At 39.1% G+C, this 17077-nt stretch overlaps 1 protein-coding gene across 3 annotated transcripts in view; it reads left to right on the plus strand.

The window, feature by feature from the left end:
* Positions 1-17077, plus strand: part of LOC124604617 (SWI/SNF-related matrix-associated actin-dependent regulator of chromatin subfamily A containing DEAD/H box 1 homolog) — a 179494-nt gene that overhangs the window by 101833 nt on the left and 60584 nt on the right. For all 3 annotated transcript variants that reach the window (XM_047136494.1, XM_047136493.1, XM_047136495.1), the window contains exon 7: positions 5639-5826. In XM_047136494.1, the coding sequence (XP_046992450.1) occupies positions 5639-5826 (188 nt within the window). The remainder of the gene's footprint in view (positions 1-5638; positions 5827-17077) is intronic.

Consider the following 17077-nt stretch of genomic DNA (forward strand, 5'->3'; position numbering starts at 1 on the left):
AACCATCTACTTCACCATCATTAAGAGCACATTGAATATTATAATTGTTTAAACTGTTTAGCCAAGCAGTAGTCTCTTTAATAATTGTTTAAACTGTTTAGCCAAGCAGTAGACTCTTAACTGTAATTTTCTTTGTCCCCTTTGTCTGATACAGCAATTGTTCTGCCGGACAAATATTTTGGTCTGTATATAGCCATGCAAACTCCAGCAATTAACAGAGTGGATCAATATTAGTTATCTCCAGGAATTTTTTTCTTAAGTCAATACAAGTCCAAACAACCTAGCGCACTGGACTCGCATTCGAAAGGATGACAGTTCAAACCCATGTACAACCATTCTGATTTAGGTTTTCTGTGATTTTCCTGAATCGCTTCAGGCAAATACTGGGATGATTCCTTTGAAAGGGCACAGCTGATTTCCATCCCCATCCTTCCCTAATCCGATCAGATCGATGACCACGCTGTTTGGTCCCCTCCCCCAAACCAACCAATCTAAACAATGTCTTCTCAATGTATCTGCATCACAATTACAGTATTCATTGATTTCTCTCCTCATATTGAATACATAATTTTCTTTAACTTTGTTGCACAAGTGTGAAAGTAACTTCGAAGCAACATTTATTGTCTGGCGTGTTCACACAGTGCAATCTGAGAATACTCTATAAATGTCAGAATTCAACAATGCCATAAATATATAAAACTTAACACAAAATCAAAGACATTGCATTGAAATGTACAACTTGTACACTTCTACACCTTAATACACTACACTGCACAAACACTATACAGCAACTACATCACTTTTCCCTAAGTGTTAACGATATCTGCGATTAAACTTGATATGGCATCTCAATTTCATGACAACTGTTGTTGCTGTTGTGGTGTCGTCACTTGTGGAACTCAATGCCCATGGCAGGTTATCGGTGGCATATGGCAGGGTAGTGGGTGGTTTAGATGTGTCCATAAATGGTGTTTTAGCTGATTTGTGTGCGCAAGTATCGGCAGCTTTAAAGGTAGGTTTTAGGTGGCCAATGGAAACTGTTGTTGGTGTTCCCATGACGTTCATTCTAAACGATTTATCGTCCCTGCTTAGTACAGTATATGGTCCATCGTACATGATTGTAGAGGTTTACGTACTGTGCCGTGCGTAACGAACACTTGTTTGCAGCTCGACAAATTGGCTAAGACAATTGGGTAACGAGTCACTTCGATCCTTTTGTTGCAATAGTCGTGAGTGGTTGCATCTATGTGTGTAACTCACTGAAAAAAGTCTAACACATTGATGATTGTGTGCAGCACACTGCACAGGAACTCACCAGGTAGTCTAATTGGTTGTCCATAGCCCAGCTTTGCTGTGGTTGTATTCCGATCGACTTTTATGGCTGTGTGGAGGTTCGGCAGCATGATCGGTAGTGTCTGAATCTCCAGCACTGTGACTTGTGACATCAAAGAGATGCTTTGAGCCAACAGTGTAAGTGTTCTGTCAAGCCATTTGCAGCCGGGTGGTAAGCAGTTGTCCGGATGCATTTTATACCTAACAAGGTGACGAGTGGCTTGAAAATAAAAGATTCGAATTGCCTGCCCTAGTTGGTAGTGAAGAGTAATGGTACATCAAAACTGGCTATCCATCCCTTTAGAAATGTAGTGGTGGTGGTCTCGGCAGTGATATCAGTCATGGCGAATATCTCTGGCCAGTGAATTAATCAGTCTATGACAGACAGTAAGTACATCTCTCTGACAGCGGCAACAGTTCACTGATGTCAGTTGAACATGTTCGAACCACTAACAAATGTTCCAAGTGGTGCCCTAACATGACGATGCAGAGGGATGTACTAACATGACGAGTGATCTTGTCATGCTGCCAGTGTTCCACACACAAGTTTTTTTTACACCATTTGCACTGTAGCACAAACACCAGGGTGAGACAGGTCATGTTGTGACACAATGGCTGTCGAAAACCTTGAGTCATGAAGGATTGTAGCTTCATTGAGATACATCACAATCCAAAGCCACACTTGTTGGAGGCACTTGAATGCAACATAGCTGAAGGCTTGATGGCTGGGTCAATACGTCTCGGAGTTCACCAACAGACTGTTTTTCTACAGTTAGTGCCTCGTAATCGACTAAATGACGAAGATGGCATGGTGATACTTTGTCCGAGCATTGAAGAAATGCATTTGGGAGCGCTTTGTGGTCCATGACAAGAGTGAAGTGTCTGCCTTCAAGCATGTGTCTGAATTTTTTTTATTGAAGTGTATGCCACATACAGTTCGTGGTGGTAAGTAAACCAGTTCTGTTGTGAACAAGATAGCTTTTTGCTGTAGAATTCCGAAGGTTGTCACTGTCGCTGATGCACCAACCATTAAGGTGAGTGCCGCTTGTGGGGCAGTGTGTACCAACAGAGTGGATTCGGCCATAGCAGACTTTACATTGTTGAAAGCTGTCTTGCCTTCACTGTTCCACAGCAGTCTGCCACCTGGTGTACGCGAACCGTGTATTAAATCATTCAGCAGGGCTAGTGATGTGGAAGTAATCTTATGTCAATTCTTTCAAACCAAATTTTCTGTGAAACTACTAAGTGGGCCTTGGACAAAATTGCTGCTATCTACAATTTTTTGTTCTAAATGCTGTATCTCCAATAACGTCAGTTTAGTTACTGTGTAGATGGTATTATTGTATTTTCAGCAGAGTATTTCAGAATGAATTGTGAATCATAACCTTGAGAGCATCAGCTATAAATGTATACTTTTGATATTTATGAGATATTGTCCACCTACAGAATTCATAATTTGTCTTAAATTTGTATCACCATTAAAATTGTGATCTATTATTAGATTTGGAATATGTATACCAATTTCTTGTTTCACTTTGTAATCAAACCACGTGTATCTGTAAGTATTACAAAAAGGAATCCCTATTGGTATGCCTTTTTACTACATTTAAACTTTTTAACTGCAACTATTTTTTATTTTTATTTTATTTATTTATTTATTACATTTCCAGCACTGGAAAACACAATAATCTTGGTATTATCTTATAATGTAACAACCACTTTTACTACAATTTTGGCATCCTTTGACTATATATTCTTCACCAAAATTTCTTTCACAACACCACCATTTTGTGTTCTGTGTCGTATGTAATACTTACGATTTTTAATTTTTACTATTTGTTTCTACATATTTCAAAGTCACATTTACGTAATTCAGATCCCAAACAAATCAATTTACGTTCTTGACCTTTATAAACATCAACATTATATCAAAATATTTTGATTTTTATGCAGATAGATTTTTATTGCTATCTTAGGACCACTATAGATAACTGAATTGAAATTTTCAGCACACACAACATTTATATGGGTATCTAGTAGTTGCTGAACATTTTTAATGTCATCTAGGGTAAATTCGCCTTGTTGTATTCTCCTAACTGGTTCTTAATTTTAACTGTAGCTTGTTTGCTACCCAGGACATTGATTTTCATTATTTTTAATTCTTGTAATACACATTGTAGTCTTTTTGTCTCAGCTAAATTTATTATTTTATTACCTCTGCTGCCTGTAAGAATTGCTAACACGTGAATACTAAACTTGATGTTTGCTATATCAGTAGATTCAGCAGATGACAAGATCTCTTATTTATCACGCAAAACTTGAACATATTTTCGAGTATTAGCTGATGCTTTGTATCCTGTAGAAATCAGATAAAACATTTTTGGATTTGCAGTTGTTATAATCAACTTATCTCCTTTTCTGAAGTTAGTTCTCATTTTAGCTACTTGTACCATAGAATTAAGTGCTTTCGTTATATGATCTGTTTTTTCAGTAATGGTATCGAATTTATTAGTATCATGAAAGATAATTTTAGAGTCAGCAGACCAAGCATTAAATTTTTCATTAAATTTTGATCATAATTCTGTAGTCTCAAATAATTCTCGTTTTTTTGATGGTTTGGTCTCTCTCTCTCTCTCTCTCTCTCTCTCTCTCTCTCTCTCTCTCTCTCTCTGTCTCTCTATCTTGCGTAAATAGTTGACTACTGAATAGATGTATTTGAGTTAGTCTCACAATTTTTTTTCTTTTCTCAGTGGTAGAGTTTTCTCAGAAACATCATCATCAAACCTTTAAAAGTAATTTGTATTAGGTACACATTTTGGTCTTGATTTAGTGTTTTGGAATAATTCATTACAAAAAGGAAACTCCTGTAACACAGTGAAACTAATTAAATCTGATTTCTTTAATTTGCTGTAGCCACTAATACCAAGATTTCTATTAAAATTTCTGACACAGTCTACTTCCATGATATTGAAGTTGCTTGTATTGGTAGGGATAGATTCAATTGTTATATTACTTGATCTAATTAAACCAACCTTTCTCACTTTACTATACCCCCTAAATTATTTCTCCTACCGCCATCACGAAGTTGAGTGAGTGTAAATTACCTCAAAGTCTGTTCCATTTAAGAAGAAAAATTGTTATAAGATTCGTGAAGTATAGAAATTTAATGAAAATAACGAATGTAGTGATTGATTAAAGTTCATTATCAGTTAATTTTACGTGTTTGGCTGACAGTAAATGTTTTTTGAGACTTTTTCAGTTATTTCTTTTCCACACTTGCACACCATTTTCATTTTTTGCCTGTATTCTCATTGAAAAATCTTACGTCTACGTGAGAGCTTGTCCCTAGATGTAGGATTTAAGTAGAAAATAGACAGTAATTTTGATACAGCAGGAGGCATCATGTACACGAAGTCATGAACTCCAAAGAAGCATTGTTTGCCAAATTTTTGTTGGCTTATGCATTCCCTAGCGTTGAATTGATAGAAGGCACTAGTAATCAGAAAACGTTGGGCCACTTGCCTTTTCTTCAATCCACTGCCAATATCGATGGCACACCAAGGCCTTTGCTACTCGTAATACCGGCTGCTGCAATGGTACACGCACTATTGTTGTATTGGGTTGCTTCTGAAGATTAAAATTCCAAATAGTAGAAAATTGCATCGAAGCACACAATTCATAATCCGACACAGGGGACAATTAACCAAATTATGTTGCTGTAGAAGATGATTTTAGAGATAGTTTGTTTCCTGTCTTCAAGTTTTGTAGCATGTAAGCTTTGGATCTTTTTCTAGTGGAGTTTCCTACTGAGGATGTAGGGAAGTATGAAGAAGAATAAAAAAGCAGTAATACGTAATATTATGTAGCATAAAGTAAAATGTGTAATTATAGTGAAATACGTAAAAATAGGTAATAATAAAATGAACTATATCAGTGCTGGCAGTATAATTCTTGACACTTGCACTGTTCACGTGTGAAGGATAAGACTGTATAATTACATAAAATCCCACACACTGTTTGTTAATGCTTCATTATTATAATCTAAATGTTTCAGCTCAGATCTCGAAAGACAATCACAACTTTCTGTGCTTCTTTTATTTAAACATCACCTTCAGCAATGTCTTGCACATGTGAAAAAATACTAATTTACACAGTGTTTCTGGCCTCCTCATGTTATATTGTTAAATGGAATTGTAAACAGAGTGAAATTTTATGTGCCGTTGTTTTGTTGTATTATGTGGTCGTCAATCTCACACTAACGCAATTAACTAATGGATGAAATATTGAAATGTTGTATCAATTTCAGGTTGAAAAGTTTCAGAGTGGAAAACACCTTGGTACAGAGTTACTGAATTCTGCACAGGATATCTTAAGTACCCGCAGGGAAGTGAAGGAACTAATGAAGAGATGTGTAAAACTTGCCAAAAAGTTAGAAAAAGCTGTGCTTGAAGGTGCTACTGGCATAAAGGAGCAGCCAGAATTGTTATCAGATGGGTAATTATGTTCGCTTATCACTATCATCTTTTAAGAACAACTCCCAGGGCATCTAGTGAAAACACATATTGCTAAATAAATAAAATACTCATAATTTCCAGAATCAGTTTCTTCTTTGAAGATAGAAAAAAAAGTAGTTGTGGTAAGAAAAGGGGGGGGGGGGGGGGCAGATCACTTAGAACCGATGGAACCAATGTTACTGATGTACAGCATTAGTTGACTTCACAATCACAATGATGCTTCATCAGCCTCTCTTAATTTCTCTTTTTACAGAGTCAACCACTTTCTTTCAATACAGCGGTCTGGCTGAATTGCACAAATCTTAAAAAGTATATTTTCCCCTTTCATTTCCCTGCATTGTAAACAAAAATGTGGAAAGACAGATACTTACTGCAGCTGATTGATACACAGTGCATAGACATGTCTAGCTGCACAAAATATTGCGCCAGGTTTCAAGTAAGCTTGTATTCTTTTTTTGTTTTAAATGCTCATACTTTCAAACATCTAAATGCACTCCCCTAGGGCTGTGAGAAAATATTTGTATTACTGGCCTGTCCCTCTCATTCTGAGGTCTAGGTGACTTGCCTTTTCTCGTTTAATAGCCGCCAACCTATTTATTTGTTTTATTTACATGTCAAGTTCTGTAGGACCAAATTGAGGACAAGTCTCCAAGGTCATGGAACATGTCAGTACATGATATTACAGCATAAAAGTAATAACAGATAAAAATAAAATGTTTATGAAGCAAAAAAAGTCAAGCCATAAGTTTTAAGTTCACGCAATCAACAATATAACATAAAAATCAGCTTAATTTTTCAAGGAACTCCTTAACAGAGTGACCCATGAGGAAACTCTTCAGTTTCGACATGAAAGCACGTGGGTTACTGCTAAGATTTTTTAATTCTTGTGGTAGCTTATCGAAAATGGGTGTAGCAGTGTACTGCACACTTTCCTGCACAAGAGTTGAGGAAGTCCGATTCAAATGCAGGTTGGATTTTTGCCAAGTATTACCTGATGGAAAGCTGCTTATTCTTGGGAATAAGCTGATATTGTTAACAAGAAACAGTAGTAAAGAATATGTATAATAGAGGGAAACATTCCACGTGGGAAAAATATATCTAAAAACAAAGATGATATGACTTCCAAACGAAAGCGCTGGCAGGTCGATAGACACACAAACACTGAGTTAGTCCCTCTCTTAAACATTATGTACGACATACAGATCCCCCAACCAAAACTCCTTGCCCAGTAGTTGGAAGAAAATGGTCAAATTCTTCTATAAGAATGCTGTCATCCAATGTGATCAACATCCGTCTCCTGTAAAATCTTATAATATATTCTGAGCTCAAACACAATGAGGTATCTCAGACAGAATGGCCTCCTCTATGTCAACCAGCATTGGTTCCAGAAACATTGGTCATGTAAAACTTAACTCTTAGTTGAATATAATAGAGGGAAACGTTCCACGTGGGAAAAATATATCTAAAAACAAAGATGATGTGACTTACCAAACGAAAGTGCTGGCAGGTCGATAAACACGCAAACAAACACAAACATACACACAAAATTCAAGCTTTCGCAACAAACGGTTGCTTCATCAGGAAAGAGGGAAGGAGAGGGAAAGACGAAAGGATGTGGGTTTTAAGGGAGAGGGTAAGGAGTCATTCCAATCCCGGGAGCGGAAAGACTTACGTTAGGGGCAAAAAAGGACAGGTATACACACACACACACACACACACACACACACACACACACACACACACATACACATATATATCCATCCACACATACACAGACACAAGCAGTCATTTGTAAAGGCAAAGAGTTTGGGCAGAGATGTCAGTCGAGGCGGAAGTACAGAGGCAAAGATGTTGTTGAAAGACAGGTGAAGTATGAGCGGCGGCAAATTGAAATTAGAAATTAGCGGAGATTGAGGCCTGGCGGATAGCGAGAAGAGAGAATATGCCGAAGGGCAAGTTCCCATCTCCGGAGTTCTGACAGGTTGATGTTAGCGGGAAGTATCCAGATAACCCGGACGGTGTAACACTGTGCCAAGATGTGCTGGCCGTGCACCAAGGCATGTTTAGCCACAGGGTGATCCTCATTACCAACAAACACTGTCTGCCTGTGTCCATTCATGCGAATGGACAGTTTGTTGCTGGTCATTCCCACATAGAAGGCTTCACAGTGTAGGCAGGTCAGTTGGTAAATCACGTGGGTGCTTTCACACGTGGCTCTGCCTTTTGATCGTGTACACCTTCCGGGTTACAGGACTGGAGTAGGTGGTGGTGGGAGGGTGCATGGGACAGGCTTCACACCGGGGGCAGTTACAAGGGTAGGAGCCAGAGGGTGGGGAAGGTGGTTTGCGGATTTCGTAGGGATGAACTAAGAGGTTACGAAGGTTACGTTTGTTATTGTCACTGTTGCATTTCGAAGTCTTTTCTGTCGTCTTATTTCCTCCTCCTGTTTTCCGCCGTCCACCTAACCTTCGTTAGGTTGATTGTATCCCACGCAGACCCTACATCACAGCCATTCTCAACACTGTGAATAATGTCATTTTGCTGTCTGTTGTTCAAGTAAGTGGTGAACCAGTTGTGAGCTACTCCCTGTATTCCATAATGGTCCAACCTCTGGAGCAATATTTTGAGATTAACACAATCAAACGTCTTAGTTAAATCAAAAAATGTGCCTAGCATTTGAAACTTTTTGTTTAATTCATTCAGTACCTTACAGAGAAAAGAGAATATCGCATTTTCAGTTGTTACACGACTTTTAAAGCTGAACTGTACATTTGATAGCAAATTATGTGATATTAAATGATCAATTATTCTTACATACATAGCCTTTTCAATAACTTTAGAAAACGCTAATGGCATAGGAATAGGTCTAAAATTGTCTACATTATCCCTTTCTATAAAGCGGCTTGAATCGTTCAAGAAACTGAACATACGTAAAGGAAAAATTACAAACAGGGCTAACATGTGCAGCATAGTACTTTAATATTCTGCTACGCACTCCAACATATCCATGAGAGTCCTTAGTGTTCAGTGATTTAATTGTTAACTCAGTCTCCCCCTTGTCTGTATCACGGAGGAGTATTTCATACATCAATCTTGGAAAGGCATTTGCCAAGAAAGTTATACGATTCCCTGTAGAGACTAAATTTTTATCTAATTCACCAGCAATCCTCAGAAAATGTTTGCTAAATACTGTACATATGTCATATTTATTAGTAACAGAAATATTTTTACTGTGAACTGACTTTATATCGTCGACCTTGTGCTGCTGACCAGACACTGCTGACCGTATGGTTTTAATTTTATCCTGTGAATTAGGTATTCTATTTGCATACTACATACACTTTGCCTTCCTAATACCACTTTTAAGCACCTTACAATACTCTTTGAAATGTGCTACTGTACCTTGATTATAACTACTTCTAACATTTCAATATGATTCCCGCTTTGTTCTACATGATATCCTTATCCCACTAGTCAGCCACCCAGAGTGCCTTTTACTGCTAGTACCACGTTTAGAACATTCTAATGGAAAGCAACTCTTAAAGAGCCTGGGAAATGTGTTAAGGAAAGCATTATATTTGTCATCTATGTTATTGAAACTGTAAACATCCTGCCACTCTTGTTCTTTGACGAGTTTTTCTAAACACACTATTGTCATTGGATTAACTTTCCCATATGGTTTGTAATTAAACTAGTGAAAAGAAACTTGTGTGAGTGTACAGAAATTTGCTGTAGAATCACCCTCCCTACCAGTACTTGCTTTCGCTCATACTGTGGCCCTTGAACACATTTTTGATGTCTTCTTTTGGCATGTAGTTGGTCATTACCTTTCAAGTATCAGAATAGGACTCTTTCTGCAGTGGAAAAGAAAGATGCCCGCTGATGATGAGTGAAGAGAGTTGTCTCCTGAGTTCATCAAAGGACACACTGGAGGTTTGTCATAAAGCAGAACCCAAGTCTTGCTTTAACACAAATTGGATTTCAAGCTCTTCACTTTTGGGAAGGTGGTCTTTCATGTCATCGTATAACTTGATGGTAACAGTCTGCCCTTCACATATTTCTTCTCTGATGATAAAGTTACAAAAGATGAATTTGATTAGCATCATTTTAATCTTTAATTTTATATCTTTTCTTAATGTTGACTTTGATTTTTTTGATTTTTCCTAGGTTTGTTCACTCTCTGATGTGATGTTTTGCACAAGGGATTCTACTCAAATCACCACATTTATAACCACTGATGGAAGGCATTAGGATGTTAGGATTACCCCCTGTTGTTTCAGTGAACTTTACTGTTGCAATCCATCTGCGATTCTTCATGTTCTTCTGTGAGAGTATGTATTTAACATTTCACGAACCCTCTTCATGTTTGGCAGGTTTTCAGATGTCTATTAGACGATGCCGTGGCGATATGGTCATGGCTCAGGATATCTCCATAGATTCTGCTTTTTTATTGGGATCAAATAATATTAGGAGATGACAGTTATTTTGAAGAGAAAGTTAGATTTTTATTCAGACTGCATAAAACTACAGTGAAACAACATAAATCTTGTTTTATAATTGGGGTGGACGTAAATGATTTAATGAGGTATATGGTGTCCATTTATTTGCTTAGCATAGGGCACTGTACATCACATGAATTAATTCAGGGTGTATATGACCCGGGAGATCCGGGAAAAACCCGGGAATTTTTTCATCCGGGAGAAAACCGGGAAAAACCTGGGGATTTTTTAGAATTCCGGGAATTTTTCATTGTTTTAGTTGTCAGTTAAATTTTGTAACTTCGACTGGTAAGAACCAATACTCTGACAAAGACTATTACTGTATCTCGCTACTGCAGAATAATACTGCAGCAATAAACAACGAAGGAGAGAAAAAAACGAAAATAAAACTTAAGTTGCAAAGGAAGTGCACCATATACAACAACAAAACACAGTGCTCATAGCAGCAAGCAGCCAGATGCTGTCCAGAAAAATTTTACTGGTGCGCCTAAGCTGCCAGATCCACGTATGTGCAACAGGCCCGGAACTAGGGGGCGGGAGCAAACCTGGGTACTGCCTCGGGCAGCAGTTTTGGGGGGAAGGGCGTCAAATTCATATTATTGAGGAAAAAGACCTTGTTTCACAAAGCGCCTAGCGTCCAGCGCACATTGATCTATCAATTACTCATATGATTTTGAACGCATCCCTGCTGGTTTTTGAACATTTTAAAACAAATTCTAAGTTGATTTCTGAAAGAATCGTAAGTTGATTTTTGAATGTGTGCATAGTGTATGTGATATCTCTGCCAGCAGAATCCCAGTCACACCTAAAAATAAACTTTCTTGCAGAGAAAAGGGGACGGGTCTATACGAGCTGAGCGGAATAAAGCCGAACGGGTGAATGCCAATCGCTGTTTATGTGGTTGATAGGGTTTGCAAATGGTCAGCGTTGTTATAACTACTAGCGAAATAAATTCAGACTACCAGAGTGGAAATAAACAACTAACAGGAATAACATGCTACAATGATTGTGTATCGTCTCCTCCGTGTATTCGAGAAAATGAAATTTTGACGGAAAATTTTTGACCAGACCACTACACCACTAAGGGCCAGTTATACAGTCCCTGGCGAGCAGCCTCTAAAATTCTATTCTGGGAGTAGCGCGGAAAACGCGTTGTACGAACACGTAATAACACGTAACCGGAGAATAAATGCGGGGTAGCTAAACCAGTGATTGTGGCAGGATTATTGAAACTAACCAAAGAATAAGTGTTGACACTGGCAGGAATAGTTACAGAATTAGTGCTGACAAGATTGTCTGTTAAAACGAGGAAGGAGAAGAAACGGGGACCCACACAAATTAGAGAAAAATATTAAGATTCCAAATTTTTTAAAAATTTCGCACTACTACTTTTCGGTCTCATGCTTCAGAAGCGAGAGAGTATGAATGAAATGTGAAACTATTTCGTAACATAAAACTTTTTCTTGTAGTAGGCCTAATAGGCATTTGATATTGGTACTTGGTGAATTATATTCTGTTGTGTTGTAAAAATGACCATTTATGCTAAAACAGTCTTGTTTATTTGGTGTGTGTAACAGTTGCTGCAATATTGGACAAGCCTATTTCATTTCATCTAGCAGTGACAAAATACACGTAATCAGATCGAGAAACCACACCAGTCTGGGTACAATTTGTATTAACAACTTTTCTAATATTAGACAATGACATTTCGTTTCTTCATGTAGCAAAACGTTGACGAACTTTGATGAGGTAATAGATTCTTTCCCAGAAAGGAAAGTACTCTATATAAAGCTGTGGCAATATTAGAGAGAAAAAAAGGCAGGGCTTAAGGATTGAAGAAATGTGTACTGTCTTGATTGTCTCTTGTCTTTACTCATTTTATGTACCCTCTATTTAATTTTATATCACACAAAACAGCAATTTATTAGCTAATAGGCAGTAAAGACTGCAAATTTTCTGAAGAGTTCTTTTCTGCCAGTTACAAATAACCCCATCCAGTATTAATTGCGAGATTTTTTAAAAGAGGGGCAGGATGTCAAACTGGCCGACTGGAAGCAGGAGAGGCACCACAGGACATTGTAATTTCCACTGGTGTGAATATAGTTTGATAGCACCCATTACAAAATATTACGTGTCTGAATTCCACAGAGCGAAATCAGAGACGAGCGATGGAAGAATGTTGTGTGAAGAGGCGTGGCACTGCACTTTGGCACACTTAAGACCAAGTAACATGTGTTAAGTTTCTCACGAACATATATGTTTTATGTACCAGACTCTTCAGAAAGATGTGCTCTACAAAATGAAGATATTGTTGAAACGTCGGTTTTTTTGAATTTTTGGCGTCCTACCACAAAGCTCGAGGGAGGGGGAGCGCCACTATCTAATATTGCCCCAGTTCGGAAATATCGTAGATCCAGACCTGATGCACAGAGCAGTCTGAGTTGTAGTGGGGAGGTGGTAGTGTCCACGTGACCCGTGTTTACGTTAAGTGATTTTGCTGTTTCCTCTTCGTTTATTGCTCTCACGTCAAATGAAAACAAAACGGATTTCTGAGGCCGGGAGCTATCAAGTGAATTAAAATACATTCACATAATTACGGAAGGCCAAAATATGTAATTAGTTTCAGATTTGATTTTATTTCCACCTTTCTGACAGTCAAGCATTAATCGCCTTGCAGAGCAATGAAGTTATTTTTGTTGTTTTGTTAAAGAAATTTGACTTTCTTTTCTGCTGAGGTAGTCAATTTATTTGAAACGAAGTGTTTAGTTCCATACTATTGGCTAGTTTCAACTGTGTACTGCATTTCAAGTTCACGTTTACATCTTCTAGCACGTATGGCATTGTGCCTTGATAAAGAACCAAACATGAGATAATACAGTACTGGTACTCCAAGAAAATTTACATATGAATCTGACCACATGAGTGTGCACTTTAAGCCGAATGATGCATTTTAGTATAGTTCACAGAATTCCCATGCTCTTGGAGTATCCTCTAATGTCTTCAGAATGAGATTTTCACTCTGCAGCGGAGTGTGCACTGATATGAAACTTCCTGGCACATTAAAGCTGTGTGCCCGACCGAGACTCGAACTCGGGACCTTTGCCTTTCGCGGGCAAGTGCTCTACCATCTGAGCTACCGAAGCATGACTCACGCCCGGTACTCACAGCTTTACTTCTGCCTGTATCTCGTCTAATACCTTCCAAATTTTACAGAAGCTCTCCTGCGACCCTTGCAGAACTAGCACTCCTGAAAGAAAGGATACTGCGGAGACATGGCTTAGCCACAGCCTGGGGGATGTTTCCAGAATGAGATTTTCACTCTGCAGCAGAGTGTGCGCTGATATGAAACTTCCTGGCAGATTAAAACTGTGCGCCCGACTGAGAGTTTGGAAGGTAGAAGACGAGATACTGGCAGAAGTAAAGCTTTGAGTACCGGGCGTGAGTCGTGCTTCGGTAGCTCAGATGGTAGAGCACTTGCCCACGAAAGGCAAAGGTCCCGAGTTCGAGTCTCGGTCGGGCACACAGTTTTAATCTCCCAGGAAGTTTCTCTAATGTCTTGTTTCTTTTATGACATAATGTAAGATCTTTTAATGTTTTACACATACGAACGTACAGGTTTCCTACGTCATCGTAGCTGCGCAAGCGCGGCGACGCCTGTTATCTGGCGCTCTTTGGCAACTGTTGAAACGAATATATTTCTAACAGGTCGTGGGAAAATATTCCGAATGGTTGTTTGGAAAGCGTTACTTTCAAAGTAAATTTCCTTTTACCCTAGGTGAACTCTGTGCGTGAATATCCGATGAGTTTCTTAAAACACAGTGCGTTTGACTCTCATTCAAAAATCAAATCTTTGAGGACGACCATTTAGAATATTTTCGAGCCCAGAAGATCAGACATTTATGTCGATGTTAAAAATTTTACTGATACATTTGTGAGATGTATCTTAAAGTGGAACACGTGCAAAAAAGATCAACATTATGTCTGAAAGCTTAGCTTCTCTTGCAGTTTATTGATCTGAGAGACCAATATTATACGTAAAAGTGTTTCTTTTCTTGTAGCAACACTATGTACGAGGGCAGTTCAATAAGTAATGCAACACATTTTTTTTTCTGAAACAGGGGTTGTTTTATTCAGCATTGAAATACACCAGGTTATTCCCCAATCTTTTAGCTACACAACACTATTTTTCAACGTAATCTCCATTCAATGCTACGGCCTTACGCCACCTTGAAATGAGGGCCTGTATGCCTGCACGGTACCATTCCACTGGTCGATGTCGGAGCCAACGTCGTACTGCATCAATAACTTCTTCATCATCCGTGTAGTGCCTCCCACGGATTGCGTCCTTCATTGGGCCAAACATATGGAAATCCGACGGTACGAGATCGGGGCTGTAGGGTGCATGAGGAAGAACAGTCCACTGAAGTTTTGTGAGCTCCTCTCGGGTGCGAAGACTTGTGTGAGGTCTTGCGTTGTCATGAAGAAGGAGAAGTTCGTTCAGATTTTTGTGCCTACGAACACGCTGAAGTCGTTTCTTCAATTTCTGAAGAGTAGCACAATACACTTCAGAGTTGATTGTTTGACCATGGGGAAGGACATCGAACAGAATAACCCCTTCAGCGTCCCAGAAGACTGTAACCATGACTTTACCGTCTGAGGGTATGGCTTTAAACTTTTTCTTGGTAGGGGAGTGGGAGTGGCGCCACTCCATTGATTGCCGTTTTGTTTCAGGTTCGAAGTGATGAACCCATGTTTCATCGCCTGTAACAATCTTTGACAAGAAATTGTCACCCTCAGCCACATGACGAGCAAGCAATTCCGCACAGATGGTTCTCCTTTGCTCTTTATGGTGTTCTGTTAGACAACGAGGGACCCAGCGGGAACAAACCTTTGAATATCCCAACTGGTGAACAATTGTGACAGCACTACCAACAGAGATGTCAAGTTGAGCACTGAGTTGTTTGATGGTGATCCGTCAATCATCTCGAACGAGTGTGTTCGCACGCTCCGCCATTGCAGGAGTCACAGCTGTGCACAGCCGGCCCGCACGCGGGAGATCAGACAGTCTTGCTTGACCTTGCGGCGATGATGACACACGCTTTGCCCAACGACTCACCGTGCTTTTGTCCACTGCCAGATCACCGTAGACATTCTGCAAGCGCCTTTGAATATCTGAGATACCCTGGTTTTCCGCCAAAAGAAACTCGATCACTGCCCGTTGTTTGCAATGCACATCCGTTACAGACACCATTTTAACAGCTCCGTACAGCGCTGCCACCTGCCGGAAGTCAATGAAACTATACGAGACGAAGCGGGAATGTTTGAAAATATTCCACAAGAAATTTCCGGTTTTTTTCAACCAAAATTGGCCGAGAAAAAAAATGTGTTGCATTACTTATTGAACTGCCCTCGTATATTAATTTAAACCATTACCTTTTCCTGTTTGTGTGTTCACACTACTTAACAGTGATGTTATTGGCTGACCATATCACATGTCCTATGCTCTGAATACCCATTGTCATTGGCTGGCGAGATCGCTGAACATGAGCTACGATTGGCTTACAGAAGCTCAGTGGTAAGTTTTACAGTTCTGAGGAAAAGTATACTGTTACTTAACATGTAAAAGTATATTTTCATCTGGGAGAAAGTGTATTTTTAACCTGTAAATCCGGGAATTTTTTTTCCTCGTCCACGTATACACCCTGTAATTACTCGTAAAGAGTCTACAGTATGGACATTAAGAATGCATATAAGACGTGCAGGTTATATAGAAAGAAAAGAAGGATATACAAATACACCAAATATATATAACCATAAAACGTATTAAAATATCCTCAGCCAAATACCCATGTTATTAATGTATTCTACCACCTTTTTGGTAGCATGCAAGAATTTGGAGCAGTCTCTAGAGAAAGCTGTCAGTGGGTAATTTTCAACTGTATGTTTTACAGTTTGCCTAGCTGCGTCACAGTCGCACTTGGGAGAGTTGATACAGTGAGTCAGTACAGCTGCTACCATTTGTTCATGTTCTATTTAGAGTAGCCCAGATTTTGTAATGCTTGTCAAATCCAGATTGTGTGGTGGTGAGGCAAGGCATATTATTAAAGGCAGAGAGTGACTGTTTGGTCCACTATTTCCAGAGATCATAGAAGCTGAATCAAATTTTCACCCAAAACTGTTGCACATTTTAGGGGTTGACGCTAGAGTTCAGTCTTGTTCTCTCGCTGCCGAGGATGCCATCATGAATTTGTAGAAGATGGTTGTTCTCGATCTTTTTGAGTTCATTAATGAGTGATTGCCCCTGTCACACATGGAGAGGACCTATTTTCCAGAATGCATTTTTCACTCTACAGTGGAGTTTTCCCTGAGAAGGAGAACTTCTGTGAATTTTGGAATGAAGGGAATGAGGTACTGATGGAAGTAAAGCTGTGAAGATGGCTCATGCATCCTGCTTGGGTAGCTCAGTTGGTAGAGCACTTGCCTGCAAAACGCAAGGGTACAGAGTTTCAGTCTCAGTCTGGCACATAGTTTTAATCTTCCACGAAGTTTCAGGAGCTATTTTGCTTAGTGCAGGTAGCCAATAGGATGGGGCCACCTTTATTATGTCTGTTATGTGGTGCATAGTTTGATTCAGTTGGACATCTGTCCAACTAGTGTGAGTACTGTTGAGACAAACCAATGCACAATATTCCACTACCAGATAGACTAGACCTAAAACTGAAGTCCATAACT

The sequence above is a fragment of the Schistocerca americana genome, chromosome 1 (assembly GCF_021461395.2).
Source record: "Schistocerca americana isolate TAMUIC-IGC-003095 chromosome 1, iqSchAmer2.1, whole genome shotgun sequence".
Lineage (NCBI taxonomy): Eukaryota > Metazoa > Arthropoda > Insecta > Orthoptera > Acrididae > Schistocerca > Schistocerca americana.